The sequence below is a fragment of the Ascidia mentula genome, chromosome 7, assembly GCF_947561715.1.
Source record: "Ascidia mentula chromosome 7, kaAscMent1.1, whole genome shotgun sequence".
Lineage (NCBI taxonomy): Eukaryota > Metazoa > Chordata > Ascidiacea > Phlebobranchia > Ascidiidae > Ascidia > Ascidia mentula.
The window spans coordinates 12765999-12781605 of NC_138572.1; the positions used below are offsets into that span (position 1 = coordinate 12765999).

Here is a 15607-nt window from a genome sequence, read left to right on the forward strand (position 1 = left end):
GCCCAACCCACATTAGAGTATTTAATGCTTCCACGCTACACCATAACTGAAATCTGGGCCCAACCCACATTACAGTATTTAATACTTCCAGACTACACCATAACTGAAATCTAGGCCCAACCCACATTAGAGTATTTAATGCTTCCACGCTACACCATAACTGAAATCTGGGCCCAACCCACATTAGAGTATTTAATGCTTACACGCTACACCATAACTGAAATCTAGGCCCAACCCACATTAGAGTATTTAATGCTTCCACGCTACACCATAACTGAAATCTGGGCCCAACCCACATTAGAGTATTTAATGCTTACACGCTACACCATAACTGAAATCTGGGCCCAACCCACATTAGAGTATTTAATGCTTCCACGCTACACCATAACTGAAATCTAGGCCCAACCCACATTAGAGTATTTAATGCTTCCAGACGACACCATAACTGAAATCTAGGCCCAACCCACATTAGAGTATTTAATGCTTCCACGCTACACCATAACTGAAATCTGGGCCCAACCCACATTAGAGTATTTAATACTTCCAGACTACACCATAACTGAAATCTAGGCCCAACCCACATTAGAGTATTTAATGCTTCCACGCTACACCATAACTGAAATCTGGGCCCAACCCACATTAGAGTATTTAATGCTTACACGCTACACCATAACTGAAATCTAGGCCCAACCCACATTAGAGTATTTAATGCTTCCACGCTACACCATAACTGAAATCTGGGCCCAACCCACATTAGAGTATTTAATGCTTACACGCTACACCATAACTGAAATCTAGGCCCAACCCACATTAGAGTATTTAATGCTTCCACGCTACACCATAACTGAAATCTGGGCCCAACCCACATTAGAGTATTTAATGCTTACACGCTACACCATAACTGAAATCTGGGCCCAACCCACATTAGAGTATTTAATGCTTACACGCTGCACCATAACTGAAATCTAGGCCCAACCCACATTAGAGTATTTAATGCTTCCAGACGATACCATAACTGAAATCTAGGCCCAACCCACATTAGAGTATTTAATGCTTCCACGCTACACCATAACTGAAATCCAGGCCCAACCCACATTAGAGTATTTAATGCTTCCACGCTACACCATAACTGAAATCTAGGCCCAACCCACATTAGAGTATTTAATGCTTCCACGTTACACCATAAATGAAATCTAGGCCCAACCCACATTAGAGTATTTAATGCTTCCACGCTACACCATAACTGAAATCTGGGCCCAACCCACATTAGAGTATTTAATGCTTCCACGCTACACCATAACTGAAATCTAGGCCCAACCCACATTAGAGTATTTAATGCTTCCAGACGACACCATAACTGAAATCTAGGCCCAACCCACATTAGAGTATTTAATGCTTCCACGCTACACCATAACTGAAATCTGGGCCCAACCCACATTAGAGTATTTAATGCTTCCACGCTACACCATAACTGAAATCTAGGCCCAACCCACATTAGAGTATTTAATGCTTCCACGTTACACCATAAATGAAATCTAGACCCAACCCACATTAGAGTATTTAATGCTTCCACGCTACACCATAACTGAAATCTGGGCCCAACCCACATTAGAGTATTTAATGCTTCCACGCTACACCATAACTGAAATCTAGGCCCAACCCACATTAGAGTATTTAATGCTTCCACGCTACACCATAACTGAAATCCAGGCCCAACCCACATTAGAGTATTTAATACTTCCACGCTACACCATAACTGAAATCTAGGCCCAACCCACATTAGAGTATTTAATGCTTCCACGTTACACCATAAATGAAATCTAGGCCCAACCCACATTAGAGTATTTAATGCTTCCACACTACACCATAACTGAAATCTGGGCCCAACCCACATTATATTCTTCAAAACATTCACGGTTCAGTTGACACGTTTCAGACTACAGCGCACGTCACGCACATTTGACGCACGCACAACCTTGTCCATTGTTAAAAGCGATTGTGACGTCATAATCTGGTTTGCGTCGTTGCCCCCGTTATGTGGTTAATGTATATACCTGAAAAACTGTCTTCGGATGTTATGGTAGTTGTCGAGACTATCGTTATTAATAGGATATTTCACATGATTAAACAATCGTTTCTGATCTGGTGACGAACCTTCTGTGGCGAAACATTACAGTGGTGGCAGCGGTGACCATATCAGAAGTGAACAGTTGCAACTTCATTGGGCTGGTGAATCAACATGGCTTTGTCCTCAAAAAGCAAGGGGAAAGATACAGAAAATCTGTTACAGACACCTCATCCAACACTGGTGGAAAAGCAAATCGGCGGAAAAGGGAAAACCGACGAGGCAAAGGCTTGGCTAAGAAGGTATGAGGGGATATATGGTGAAGGCTTGGATTTTCCGGTAGGGACAAGAATGCCTTCCAAATGGGTGAATTCACCACCACAATTTGACGGCAGACAAGATTTTGCCGCATGGCTGGCTTGCTTTGAGAACTTTGCTGACATTCTACATATCCCCTTGGATCAACGGGCCTTTTCAATGTTAACTTTTTGCTCACCGGAAATTGGTCTAAGAATCAAGAAAATGAGTTTCGACGAAGAACAAAAGAGGGACTTTATTTACTTCAAGGGCTGTCTGAGAAACAGGTTTTCTCCGGAATTGGATAGCGGTGCTGCAATGTGCAAGTTAATGGAAAGAAAGCAGTTGGCTTCGGAGTCGGACGAAGAATACTTGCGTGAGCTAAATGCCTTAGCACGCTTAGCTTATGGAAACAAAACTGAATTTAAAAAGATAACAGACCAGGCAGTACGCAGTGCTTTTCTGCGTGGTCTTTTGGATAGAAATCTGGCGTTCCACATTTTCAATACTGACAAGGATTTATCTCCAGATGACTTGTTAAAAATAGTTGACAAATATTGGCGTGGCGCTCAACTGCTTGGAGTTGGTTTGAAACCGAGTGGAGAGAGGGTCCATGCGTTGCACGGATGTCCTGAAAATGAGCCCAAAGTATCAACCGATGTCCGCCTAGCTAATCTTGAAGCCGTAAATAAACAAATGCAAGGGGCAATGAAGGACATATCAGAAAAACTGAGTGACCTAGCCAAAGTAAAGTTTCAGGAAGAAAACCCCAGGCGAAGGTCAACACACAGACCACCGTATGGTCTCAAGTGCTACGGCTGCGGTAAACCTGGACACATTCGTCGGGAATGTCCTTTAAACGAGAATGGGTTGGGAAACCGCGGCAGGAGTTTGCCCCAACCCAACGAAAAGTAGTGCCTCTGTCCTCTCTACAGCATTCCAGTGGCGCGAGCTCGGTAAGTACACGTAAATGGCGCAGTCGAATCTCGGTCCGTCGTGTTTACTATTGATACCGGATTCCCAGTAAGTCTAATTGCTTACAGCATGTGGCAAGCGTTAGGGTTGAGAAAAACTCATCTGGCTGCCTCTCAAACCGTTTTGTTTCAGGCGGACGGACAAACCTTGCTTCCAACTGACGGCGTTGCATCGCTGTCGTTTCAGCTCGGAGGTCTGTCGAACGTTTTTGAATTTTATGTCACAAGAAATCTGGACGGAACCTGTCTCTTAGGCCATGATTTTCTGACAGCATTTCGGTGTGATATTTTGTACTCGCAGGATGTGTTGCAAGCCGGTGACGCATTCGTTCTATTTTCGTCTTACACCGCTGCGCTGTCATGCCAACGCGTATATGTCAGTCGTGATTGCGTTATTCCTTCGGGTAGCTATGGTCACGTGGTTACCGATCTCGGAGTCAACAGTGCACACGCAGCCTCCATGGTAAAACCAGAATCGCAGGTGATGATTCCGGAGCCTTGCTAAAAACTGAAAATGGAAGAGTTGTAATCTGTGCACTAAATACTTCTGACTCTTCAGTTTGTTTGAGGAAAGGGGCAAATGTTGGTGTGTTGCATCCTGTGGCTGGTTTCGGAAGGTTGTCAGCCATACCGAAAGATATGGTGGCGGTGAGAGATGTCGCGGGAGAGAGCGACGGTGACATGCACTGCTCGGAAATAGATTGGAATGATCCGGATTTTGCGACCCTGTTGAAGCAACTGCATTTTGAAGAGATCGAAAGGCGATCGGAGAAACCTAAAGCTTATCTGGGATAACCGTGAAGTATTTTCCAAGCATTCCGATGATGTTGGCTATACACTGCTTGCGCAGCATAAGATTGAAACCACTGCTCCCCCCATCAAACAGCATCCGAGACGCGCACCTTTTGTGCATCGCAAAAAGGATTGATGAGATGGTGGAAAAAATGTTGCGCTTGGGTGTGATTTCCCCCAGTGCTTCCAGTTGGAGTTCACCTGTCGTTTTGGTGCAAAAGTCAGACGGGTCGTACCGCTTTTGTGTGGACTACCGGAGGCTCAACGATGTGACCGTGAAAGATTCGTTTCCGCTTCCTCGGATTGATGACACCCTGGACGTTTTGGGTGGTGCGAAGTTTTTCTCTACATTGGATTTAACTTCAGGTTATCACCAGGTGGCTATGTGCGAAGAGGACAAACACAAAACCGCCCTTGCCACTCACAATGGTTTGTACGAGTTTAATCGTTTACCGTTTGGCTTAACTAATGCATGTGCCACATTTCAACGTTTAATGAGTGTCGTTTTAAGGGGTCTCAATGATATTTGCTTGTGCTATATTGACGATATTTTGTGTTATGCCGTTAATGAAAATGACCACAATGCCAATTTGAGCAAAGTTTTGTGCCGCCTTAAGCGTGCTTGACTAAAACTTAAACCGTCCAAGTGTCGATTGTATCGCAATAAAGGACACTTTTCCTCACTAGGACACTTTTCTGCGTGTTCCTGACCAGCATTATCACTTGTATCGCTGGAAATCTCCGGCAATCGTGGTTGAAGGTGGTTGACGTGTCTTTTCCACACACCTCTGTCGGTTTGTACTAAATAGAGAACATTTCCTCGTTTTTCAATGATTTTGCCAGGTAGCCATTTTGGTCCTAATGAGTAGTAAAGTGACAGCAGACTTCGCGGTTGACGCCCATGTAGAATTTCGGCTGGAGTTTTGAATTCCAGCGCCGGATGGGGCGTACACCTGTACGTTGTCATAAGACATCGTGTTGCTGCAGTAAGATCATCTTCTGCACTTCCCGCTTAAATGTCTGCACGAAGCGTTCTGCTTCTCCGTTCGAAGCGGGGTGAAATGGGGGTGATATGACATGACGAATATCCAACTTGGTACAAAAATCTTGAAACTCTTGTGACGTAAACTGAGGTCCATTGTCGCTTACGATGGTTGTGGGAAACTCTTCAATGGCGAAAATATCTTTCAGTGCGGCAATGGTGTGCGCTGATGTGGTGTAGCCGGACTGAAATCGGGACACGTGAGGATACCACATCTTGTTCAAGAAAGGCCCGGCGTAATTAATCCACATGTATGCGCTCTCAGGGCTTGGATGTCTTCGGCCAACTTCTGTATTGTTTGTCTGGCGCTTTTGCTGCTTGTCGACAAGGTGTGCAGCCTTTCACGAGATTCTCAATGTCAGCATTGATACGCGGCCACCAGACGTAACGGCGGGAAATTTGTTTCATACGTGAAATGCTCCAATGTGCTTGGTGCAACATTTCTAATATTTTGGAACGAAGTACCTTTGGTACAACCACTCGGGTGTTGGTGTCTCGTTGCAATATAATCACATTGTCGTTGATCCAAAGCCACTGAGCGTAATTATAGTAAGTACTTAGCTCGTCATTCGTAGTTGTGCGTTCTGGCCAGTTCCCAGTAGAGATCCACTTAGCAACTTTATTCAAATTGCCAAACTGATGCTACATGCTTTAGGCATCAATTGTTCTCTTCGGTGACTTTGCTTCATATATGCTAAACATTCCTTTCTTATTATTTTGTGTGTGTTGTGTTGTACTTTTACTCCAAAACAAATTGCCAAACTGGTGCTGCATGTTTTCGTACGGTGGCCCATAGCGGCCACGCCTGAGACACAACTCAAACGCGGAACACATTAAAAAAGTGAAACAAGGTATAATATCAGCAATAAAGTTAATAAACCAACGTATTGTGACGTAATATTGGTAATAGAATCAAATTGTAACAGTTATTAATTTTTATTGTTTGCTTCAGTGTTGGCAAAAATTGCGGACAGTTTGCACTAGTGGATTAACGTCAGAAGTAGCAACTGTGCTTGCAAGGTTGACGGCTTGTTGTTACATGTTTCAGCTAAGGTACCATAACTCGTAGTCAGATTATTTTTCCAAATTTTGCAGGATTAAAGAAGAACCTAATGGATTTCTCATTATTTCCAAACGATATTACTGACTTTGCTTGCGCGTATAGGGTTAAGCTGGAGTACAAGTTTTGCCCGCATTGCGGTTCTCCTGTTGATCCAGAAGAACTCGTCATAAAGAGACATTTCTTCAGATTTAAGTACAGCACGATCACAGAGTTCTTGTCAAAATATCACAATATGTATATGAGCATTAGGACTTTGAGGCGACGATTAAAAACTTATGGATTACAACGTCGGACTCCTTCAGTAAATGAGACTGCTATTATTTATGAAATACGCCCAAAACTTAACAGTATGTTGGGCTACAGAAGTATGTGGATATCGCGCAGCCAAACTGATGAACGAATTAGATCCAGAAGGTTGTGCTACACGACAGAGAAAATGTTTGCGGCGAAGGTTGTACCACAACCAGGGACCAAATCACTGTTGGCATATTGGTTACGACAATCTTAAACCATACGGTTTTGCAGTGCATGGTTGTATCGACGGTTGGAGTCGAAAAATAGTGTGGCTTAATGTTTTGAGATCAAACAACAATCCCAGTGTGGTGGCACATCTTTATTTAAACACCGTCCTGTCGGTTAATGGCTACCCGCGAAAAGTCGATCAGACTGTGGTACAGAAAACGTACATGTTGCAGCTGCACAATGCTATTTGAACAATTCGACTTCTGCCCACGTTCACGGAACATCTCCGTACAACCAACGAATTGAAGCGTGGTGGTTATGTTTGCGACGAAGCTGTACGACATGGTGGAAAAATCTTTTTATAGTTCTGATAAAAAAAAGAGTTGTTTACTCCGGGTCATCAGTTACAAATGGAAGCATTGTGGTTTTGCTTCTAAGACATATAAGTGGAACACACATTACATCAGGAAATCGAGAATTGAAACTGTATCAGGTAGACCGGATGAGCTTTATTATCTGTCGGAATTACATTCAGGAGAAAATCAACTCAGAACCATAACAACAGGACAAGTTGAACATCGGCGACGGAGTCTCTTGGAAATAGTTAATGACATTCAGCACAGCACTGAAGGCAATTTGTATCAGGAATATTTCGCTATCGTATCGTAAATCACCAGCCTTTCGGGTCAGCTCAACAATTGTGCTGGAAGCAGGTCAAGGTAGCTTAGAAACACTGGTTCCTGCTTGAGGTCAGCAGGCCGTTGACACACTTTGTACAAGGATCTTGGAGTTGGCCCTTACAGCGACACCGCGGCCGGTACAAGTAGAAAGCAAGATTTTGGCAGCAATTACTATTGAATAATTTGCCCTGGTAACTGCCTGTTGATCCTAGACACTTTGGTTGCGCATACTTAGTTGTAATTAGCTTTCTCACATCGGTAACCGTTTGATTTTGTTCAGACACCTTTTGTCGCATTTATTGCTTCTGGCACACTCGTTTGTGCTTCAGTTTTTTACGGTCACGTGTAAGCGTGTTTTTTCCTCATCTTCGCTATCACCTACCATAGGTTCGCTACCACACTGTAGTTCACAGTGTGAGCTTGAGGTGATAGCGCGAAGAAAAGACTCTCAGTTGCAAGGGTGGTTTTTGTGTGCATTTTATTGCTTTTATTATTACTACTACGTAATCTTTGCAGAAACTGACGATGCTTGAATAAGATAAAATCTGCTAACTTTAATCAGAGGCTTGTTGCTTCATTATATATACGAACCGAAGTAATTTGGTGTCGCAGATAAATAAACAATGTCTAACCGAGGGCTAGCCCTCTACAGCTACTAAGCAGGTCGTAGAATTTAATGATTGCTTTTTTGCTATATCTGTTATCCTTTTTTATCTTTTTCGGCCGCATGACATGACCAATAACTACACGACACACAGTGAGTACAGATTATAATATTTCTCTTGTAACTACTTTTGTATATTTCGGTGCCGACTAATCACCCACATACAAACCCATAATTTCCCCCTATTGGGTAATTTTTCACCGGTTAAGAACCACTATAAGCTTATTACCGTCATGTTTACATCAAGTGTACGAGGTATTTTTTATCATTCAACAGGTTTCCATACGTAAGAAGTATCCATTAAGAGGCCGCAGCCCTCACTCTTGCGGAGGAACATGCATCAACTGGTGTTACGTCCTCACAGCCGCGGAATAAATTAGCACAAAGTTTCAGACGGATCCTCGCTCGTAAAAGCTATCAAGTTCGTTTTGTACATAAGGATATCACGACATAAGGTCCTAAAAAATGTCATTGTTGTCATGGAGTGCTATAGAGTAAAACAAATTGCCATGAGAACCGAGTTTGCGTTTCGATTGGTTTTGCTTTGGCCAGCACGGCCGGGTGGACATCTTCACACCTTTCGTCACATGCAACCTGTCGCAGCCCATCAACTTTACATGGGCGCCTGACTCGATAACGGTTTTATCGGTGCCCATGCCATTTTACTTCTTTGTATATTGTTCTTACGCGTAGTTGCTTTTTTCCGCATAATAAACATGATTAACATGGAAACCATTTTCATGGTTACAGGTTCACCAATGAGACGATCGTTCGGGTGGGCGATTACAACAACCGTGACGGACTCCAAATCAGCCAATCAGAGGGCGTAGAGGATTCACGTGACCTAGATATTGAAGAGGTTTACAGACTTCCGGCAAGGCAAGGGTTTAGCATTGCCTTCGTTTTTACACAACGTAAACGCAATAAAATGTTTCGAACTACAGACCGGTTTCATGCAAGTTATATTTTCACGAACCAGCCCGTAAGGATGTAATTACAACTCGAGAGAGCTATGCAATTTTCAAGTTTGCAACCTGTTTTCGTAGCTACGTACTTAAAACGTGTGACATCCTCAATATATGGTCAATTATTTGTTATTTCTGTGCGGACCGGCTACAAATACCACATGTACCGGTAAATGTTTTGAAAAAATTCTACTGCAGCTGTCATAATCAACTGCGTCACAGAAACAATTCCGCTGTAAACGTCATTTCCGTGTTTTGTACGGGCGCATACAGGTTGGTATACCATCACAGGTAATAGGAAATACCACATCCGTTGACGAAGCCGTACACGCTGACAACGGTAAAGTATTTTTCGCGGGTTTTGTATTTGTCTGGATCAATACTGTTGATTAGTAGTTCAGTACAGTCATATAATATGAAATCCGTATCTATCCAGTCCGTTGTGGTTTATTCGCTGTCATAGGTCGAATATGTTCAATTTGTTTCCAAATAAAGCAGGTTACTGTAGATCACACTGATTATCTGCATGTAATATTTATACTGTACTTGCAATACCAAGCTACACCCGCTCATTCAAGAATGGCCGAACAACAAACAGAAGGAGAAAACTCACAAAACATTGTTGCCGAGATTTTATTCTTGATTGTAAAGGTTTTTATTGATTAGTCACTTTATAGTGATCTCCTGTATAACATCTTGTTATTATTACTATCATTATGACGCGTAGTGGTATCTTTGTGACATTGACAAATTCTCTCAGTAATTTATTACTTTGCTTTCAACAACCAAAAATGGTTTTATTCCAGAATCTACACCTACATACTGGTGACGTACATCACCATGAACATCTGCATAAGACTGTGGAAGAACATCATCACCACCACGCCCATTATCATGAATCAACCATAACAGAATCAAAAGATAAACGAGGTATGGGAGTTATGGAAGGTTGGAATGCAAATGCTTGAATTCTTCGAAACCCAACTAAGTTAGCAGTAGTAGTCAAATATTTGAAGATATCAAAATTATTAGCTTTAAATGCGACTCATTCACTAATATCTGTGCCTTTTCCCAGCGACAACATAGAATCCAATTAAACAAAATATGTGACTTACACATTTCACATTTAACAGACGTCAATTACGCAAGGAAAAAATATCAACTAACGTTTCGGTGACAAGGAGACTTAACAAAGTTTAAAAACCCTTTTACAGAAAGTGAACATAAGGGGATTAGTATTACGTAACCACTAAGGGCTAGGCATGGCTTAAAAGAGTAGAAACAAAAGTAATATGCACATTACCGGGTAATTTTCGATAACGTTCCGACGTTTGTAGCCAAGATTTCTTGAAATATCCTTGATGTTTGCAATGGCAGGTAAAAATTCAGTTCATTGCCTTTAATAATCCATGACCGTTGAATAGCGAAATTGAATAGTCCAACAGCATTCCATAGGTTTGACTGTAAAGTTCTTGAAATGAAATCCACCTTCCCTCGCACAACAGACTTTGTCGTGTTTCATTCTTGCCTGTTGGCATCGGTTCCAACACAGCGTGATGGTCCGCCGGAATTGACAGTGCGCTTTCCCGCAGAGACACGCCAACGTCCGCCGGCAGCCCGGGCCAAAATAACGAGACGGAAGTTGGGCAGGGGGAAACGAACAATCACGGATAATATCCAACGTTGTATAAGGGGAACGATGAAATCCGTGCGTACGCGAATGGAATCTCCTCTAAGCTCGATTAAAGCGCAGGGCTGGAGTTGACGAATCCACAGGAAAGCACTTGTGAATGGAAAGAACCGACGATGAATCCAAGAGAAATGCATAAACGTTACAGTTTCGACGGAGATATGAAACCATTCTACACATGCGCTTATATGTTGCCACTGCAAACATTTTCACAATGTGGCATCAAGCCACGAATTGTTTCAATAGTTTGCTCACAACATATTACCTACGTAACCTTTTGAGGACAATTGTTGAAATATTTTGGTAACTGACAAGCGAAACTGAGCAAATATACTGGAAGTAGGAGTGTTTGTGAAAACGTTTGAATCAATTATTGTAGTATTCTGACGTGTGTACGCACTAATTGCTTTGTCGACTTCATTGCAATGCCCTTAGAGGTCACAAGCGTTCCTTTATACGTTAGTAATAGAAACAATACTCAACATACAAACAAAATACAACATCTTCCCAAACGAAAATTAAAGGCAATTAATATACGCACAAAACTAACATTACATTGATTCATTAAGTTATTTGGGTAGAACAACATATCTGTTTTGACTTGTGTGGAAGAATGACATTGGTTGACGATTCACTTTCCGGTGCTACTGCAGCATGAGGCGACAAAGTGACAATATTTTGAACAGTGTCGTTGCTACTAATTACAACCACAATCCCATGGTGCACTTCGGTAAACAAGCAGGGCCAAATGAAATCTTCGCCAGCTAGGCCATTTGATCGCGCAAAATGTGGGCTTGAGGTTTTGTGTAAAATTTTTCACGCGTTGCAGAATTCCTTAAATTCAGCACTACTGAACTGTGGGCCATTGTCTGTAATCAAATTAAATAGAATTCCATGTCGTGAGAAGGCTAGTTTCATACAAGTTATAACAGCAGCTGATGACGTACTTGCAAGCTTGAATACTTCAAAAAGTAATCAACAACGACCAAATAACTCCTTCCCATTCCAGAAGAACAAATCTGCTGCCACATTTTGAAAAGGGTATTCGGGTTTTTCGTGAGGTTAGAGGGGTTCACTTGGAAACTTTGGTCGAAACGTCATACAAGTACGACATTTCAGGACAAGATTGTTAACTTCTTCCTTGATACCTGGCCAGAACATCAGTGCACGTGCACGATTTTTGCTTTTTTCCATTCCCTAATGGCCGACGTCGATCTTTGCTAGCAAGTTGGCGCACAAACTCTGTCGAACAACAAACTTTAAACCTGTAAAAACAACTCCCCTGTTCCTGGATAGTTCCAGAATGATTGTACTTGCCGTGGGCACAAACTTCGTTTCTCCGGCCATCCACGGGTAATAACAAATCATTTCGAGATTTAGAAAATAGACATGTTAAGGGCTTGTGGTCAGTTTTCACAAAACACCTTTACCGTAAATACATTGATGAAACGTGGTGCAAGCAAATGAAATTGCTAGTAGGTTTTTAATTTGGGCATATCTTAAGTGAACGAGCTGCAAAAGCAACAGGTGCACACTGGCCCAGAAAAGGCTGCAATAAATCTGCTCCCAACCCTTCCAAAGATGCGTCTGCTGATACCTTAATGAGCGCCGTAAGGTTGTAGAACCTAAGAGGTTGACTTGCCACTACATGTTTTAAATTCAGCCATGCTGCCTCATGCAAATTAGTCCATTTCCACTTACTCGAGTTTCTTAAACAAGGTGATCTTGCAGCAAGAGTGGGTTAACAGATGTCGGCCTTCTCATTTCTACAATCGCAGCAATCTTGCGGGGATCCGGCTTTTGTACAGAAAGCCCACTTAATTGTTAGGTTTAAACGCCGAACAAACACTTTTCTTTATTTACTTTAAGGTTGGCCAGTTGTATAACTTGAAGGACTTTCTCCGAACGGTCGTCACGCTATCGTCCATAAATGTGTCCACACCTTCTATATGTTCATGCAACAAATGAATGGCTTTGTGAAAAACTTCTGGGGTCGAAGATATGCCAAAAGGTAAACGAACAAAGCGGTACCTCCCAACTTTTTTCAGTAGTTTCATTTGCCAAAATCCTGACAACGCGTCCAACAAAAAATATTGAGCATCAGCAAACTGACACATCAATTCGTGACTTTTTAAATTACACAGAGTGCTTCTATTCGCTGAAACTCAGTTTTCTCTTAATGCCAGCGGCACTCGTGCACCACAGACATCACCTCTGGGTCCACTCTTATTGTATGTTCACCTGGAATGCAACCAAGTCCGACAAAACCTTCTTTGAACAACTAACGTACAACTTGATTCAACCGATTTGTTGGTTAAGAACTTCTGACGCGCGAAGGCCAATCATCAAAGAGACATTTGTGTTGTGCACGACAATGTTCGCGGATCAGATGCATGTTCCAGCAGCCGGAATACGATTACGCGAATAGTCAAGAAGCACAATTTCACAATAATTAAAAATGTGCTGATCTTCTGGTATAAACGTACTGTATTTTACGACGTTTCGTCTGCCATGCGGCGAGACTTCATCAGGTATAACGCAACAATTGAATCACACTGAAACACGCAGGGGCACAAACGAAAAAAGGGGAACGTTGACACCGCTTGTCAACTCACGTGCTAGAGGCAGAGGCACCAAACATTGCAGAAGACACAACAATTACAACAAATTGTTGTAAACTGCCGGAAAGAAAACACATTGTTCTTTGTTATTGACGCAACCACTATTTTTGTGGATGTGCAACGACTCAAGAAATAAGACAATGTTGTCGGCGCTAAACACCCACGTGAAGGTGTAGTGCGAATCACGGAGGCAGGAAAAAGAAAATGTGATGAAAAGTTGGGTGGATGGCGAGATAGACGAAAAGGTTTGGTGGTAAAGGACACTCACCAAAAGTGGGTTACGAACATGTCGGACAACGAACTTACGAAAGAACAGAGTGATGTTTTGGCTCTAGGGCTAAACTTCGCGGTTTCGTCTAAATTTATTCCATGGAAACACATTTTGGCTTCTATTGAGAAGGGCATCATTGGCCAACCTGCGCACATCAAGTCACTTCTGCAGAGCAAAGTGGTGGGTTGCATTTGTAGTCACACGACTGTTGTCCCGAACTTGCCTACGCCATACTTGTCGGCAATACACGAGCTTAAAAACAATCCAAGCATCGTTATATTGCCAGCGGATAAAGGCAATCGTACGGTTGTTATGAACCGAGTGCATTATAAACGATAAGCTACGGGGTCTAAGTGATACAAGAACTTACAAAAAGTTGAAGAGAAGCCCAACCCTGTCTTTAGAACGGAAAGTAAACCGATTTGTCGGGTACTTGCACAGGGAGCGTGAGGCTTTGACAGTGAGCGAATTTAGGCAGTTACACTGCACAGATGGCAGAACGCCCCATTTGTATGGTCTTCCTAAAGTGCACAAGCCAGGCGTACCCTTAGACCAATTGTGTCGTTTACCGGTTCCCCGAGCTACATGCTTGCAAAGTTTCTTGCGAAAATAATCGCTCCTTGGTGGGTAATAGTCCGCACCATGTGAAGAATTCACGCGAGTTTGCAGCCGAGGTACGGAATATACGAGTGGCGCAACTTGAAAGCATGGCATCCTTTGATGTGGTGTCATTGTTCACCAATGTACGGGGATCCTCAGCAATCAACAGGGATCGAACGCTTTTGTCCCGGGAAGACATTGCAGAGGGACTTAAATTGTGTTTAAACGCGACCTATTTCTCGTTTCTGGGTAAGCAGGTGTTCGGGACGGCGATGGGTTTCCCCATATCCGTTGTAGTGGCTAATATTGTTATGGAAACTATCGAGGAGAGAGCCCTTACCACTTTTGCGCATCCTCCGCGTTACTGGAGACGATATGTGGATGATACGTTTACCATTCTTGATACAGCAAAAGTGCAAGACTTCCTCACGTACATTAACAGCATCGAGGATTCCATCAAGTTTACGTTGGAAGAGGAGAGTGGTGGCAAATTACCGTTCTTGGATGTAGAAGTTTACCGGGACAAGGATGGAGTTCGAAAACCAACACACACGAATCGCTACCTTTTATTTCTTTCGGCACACCCGATAAAACATAAAAGGGCGGTTGTAAGATCGCTTATGGATAGAGCCAAGACCCACATTTCAAGGCTAGAAGACCAAGCAAAAGAGATTAGTGTCGTAAAAAATGCGCTGCGAACAAACCAATATCCCGCCTGGATGTTAAGCGCGAGAACGGCATTAGCCCAGAAGCATGAAACGCCTACTAGCGGAACAGTTGTAATTCCCTACGTCCCTGGCCTTACCGAGACATTGCGAAGATTGATGTCGGATTACGGCATAAAAGTTTACACGAAGCCTTATACAACGCCTGGCAATCTAATTTCACGACCCATTGCTACGGAGGCTTTCGAGCTAGAGGGGGTGGTCTATTCGATACCATGCAAGTATTGCAGTGGTGTATACATCGGCGAAACCGGGAGGGCCTTCAAGACGCGACTGAAAGAGCATCGCCGTAATGTCGCATCGAAAGATGCCAGCAAGACTGTGTTGGCCAATCATGCGGTGACATTGCGACATAAAATTGACTTCGATAGAGCCCAAGTCCTGGAAATGGAGCTGGACCACGCCAAGCGGCTATTTCTTGAGACGTTGCACATCCACAAAAATATTGGTTGCGTCAAATAACAAAGAACAATGTGTTTTCTTTCCGGCAGCGGTGTCAACGTTCCCCTTTTTTCTTTTGTGCCCCTGCGTGTTTCAGTGTGATTCAATTGTTGCGTTATACCTGATGAAGTCTCGCCGCATGGCAGACGAAACGTCGTAAAATACAGTACGTTTATGCCAGAAGATCAGCACATTTTTAATTGCAGTATGCCTGGCAGCAACATGAATTTCACAATTAACTATTTGCGCCTTTTG

General features: G+C 42.9%; 1 protein-coding gene and 1 pseudogene across 1 annotated transcript; both read left to right on the top strand.

The window, feature by feature from the left end:
* The first annotated feature begins 6282 nt into the window (after positions 1–6282).
* Positions 6283–9913, top strand: LOC145909617 (uncharacterized; annotated as a pseudogene).
* Positions 9914–14293: 4380 nt separating this feature from the next.
* LOC145909618 (uncharacterized) lies at positions 14294–15373 on the top strand. Its single transcript, XM_082996986.1, has one exon. The coding sequence runs from the start codon at positions 14294–14296 to the stop codon at positions 15371–15373; it is 1080 nt and encodes a 359-aa protein (XP_082853112.1).
* Positions 15374–15607: the final 234 nt, after the last annotated feature.

Bases quoted from the DNA above. Each gene is read 5' to 3' on its own strand.
- LOC145909618 (XM_082996986.1), top strand. From the start codon at position 14,294: ATGGCATCCTTTGATGTGGTGTCATTGTTCACCAATGTACGGGGATCC.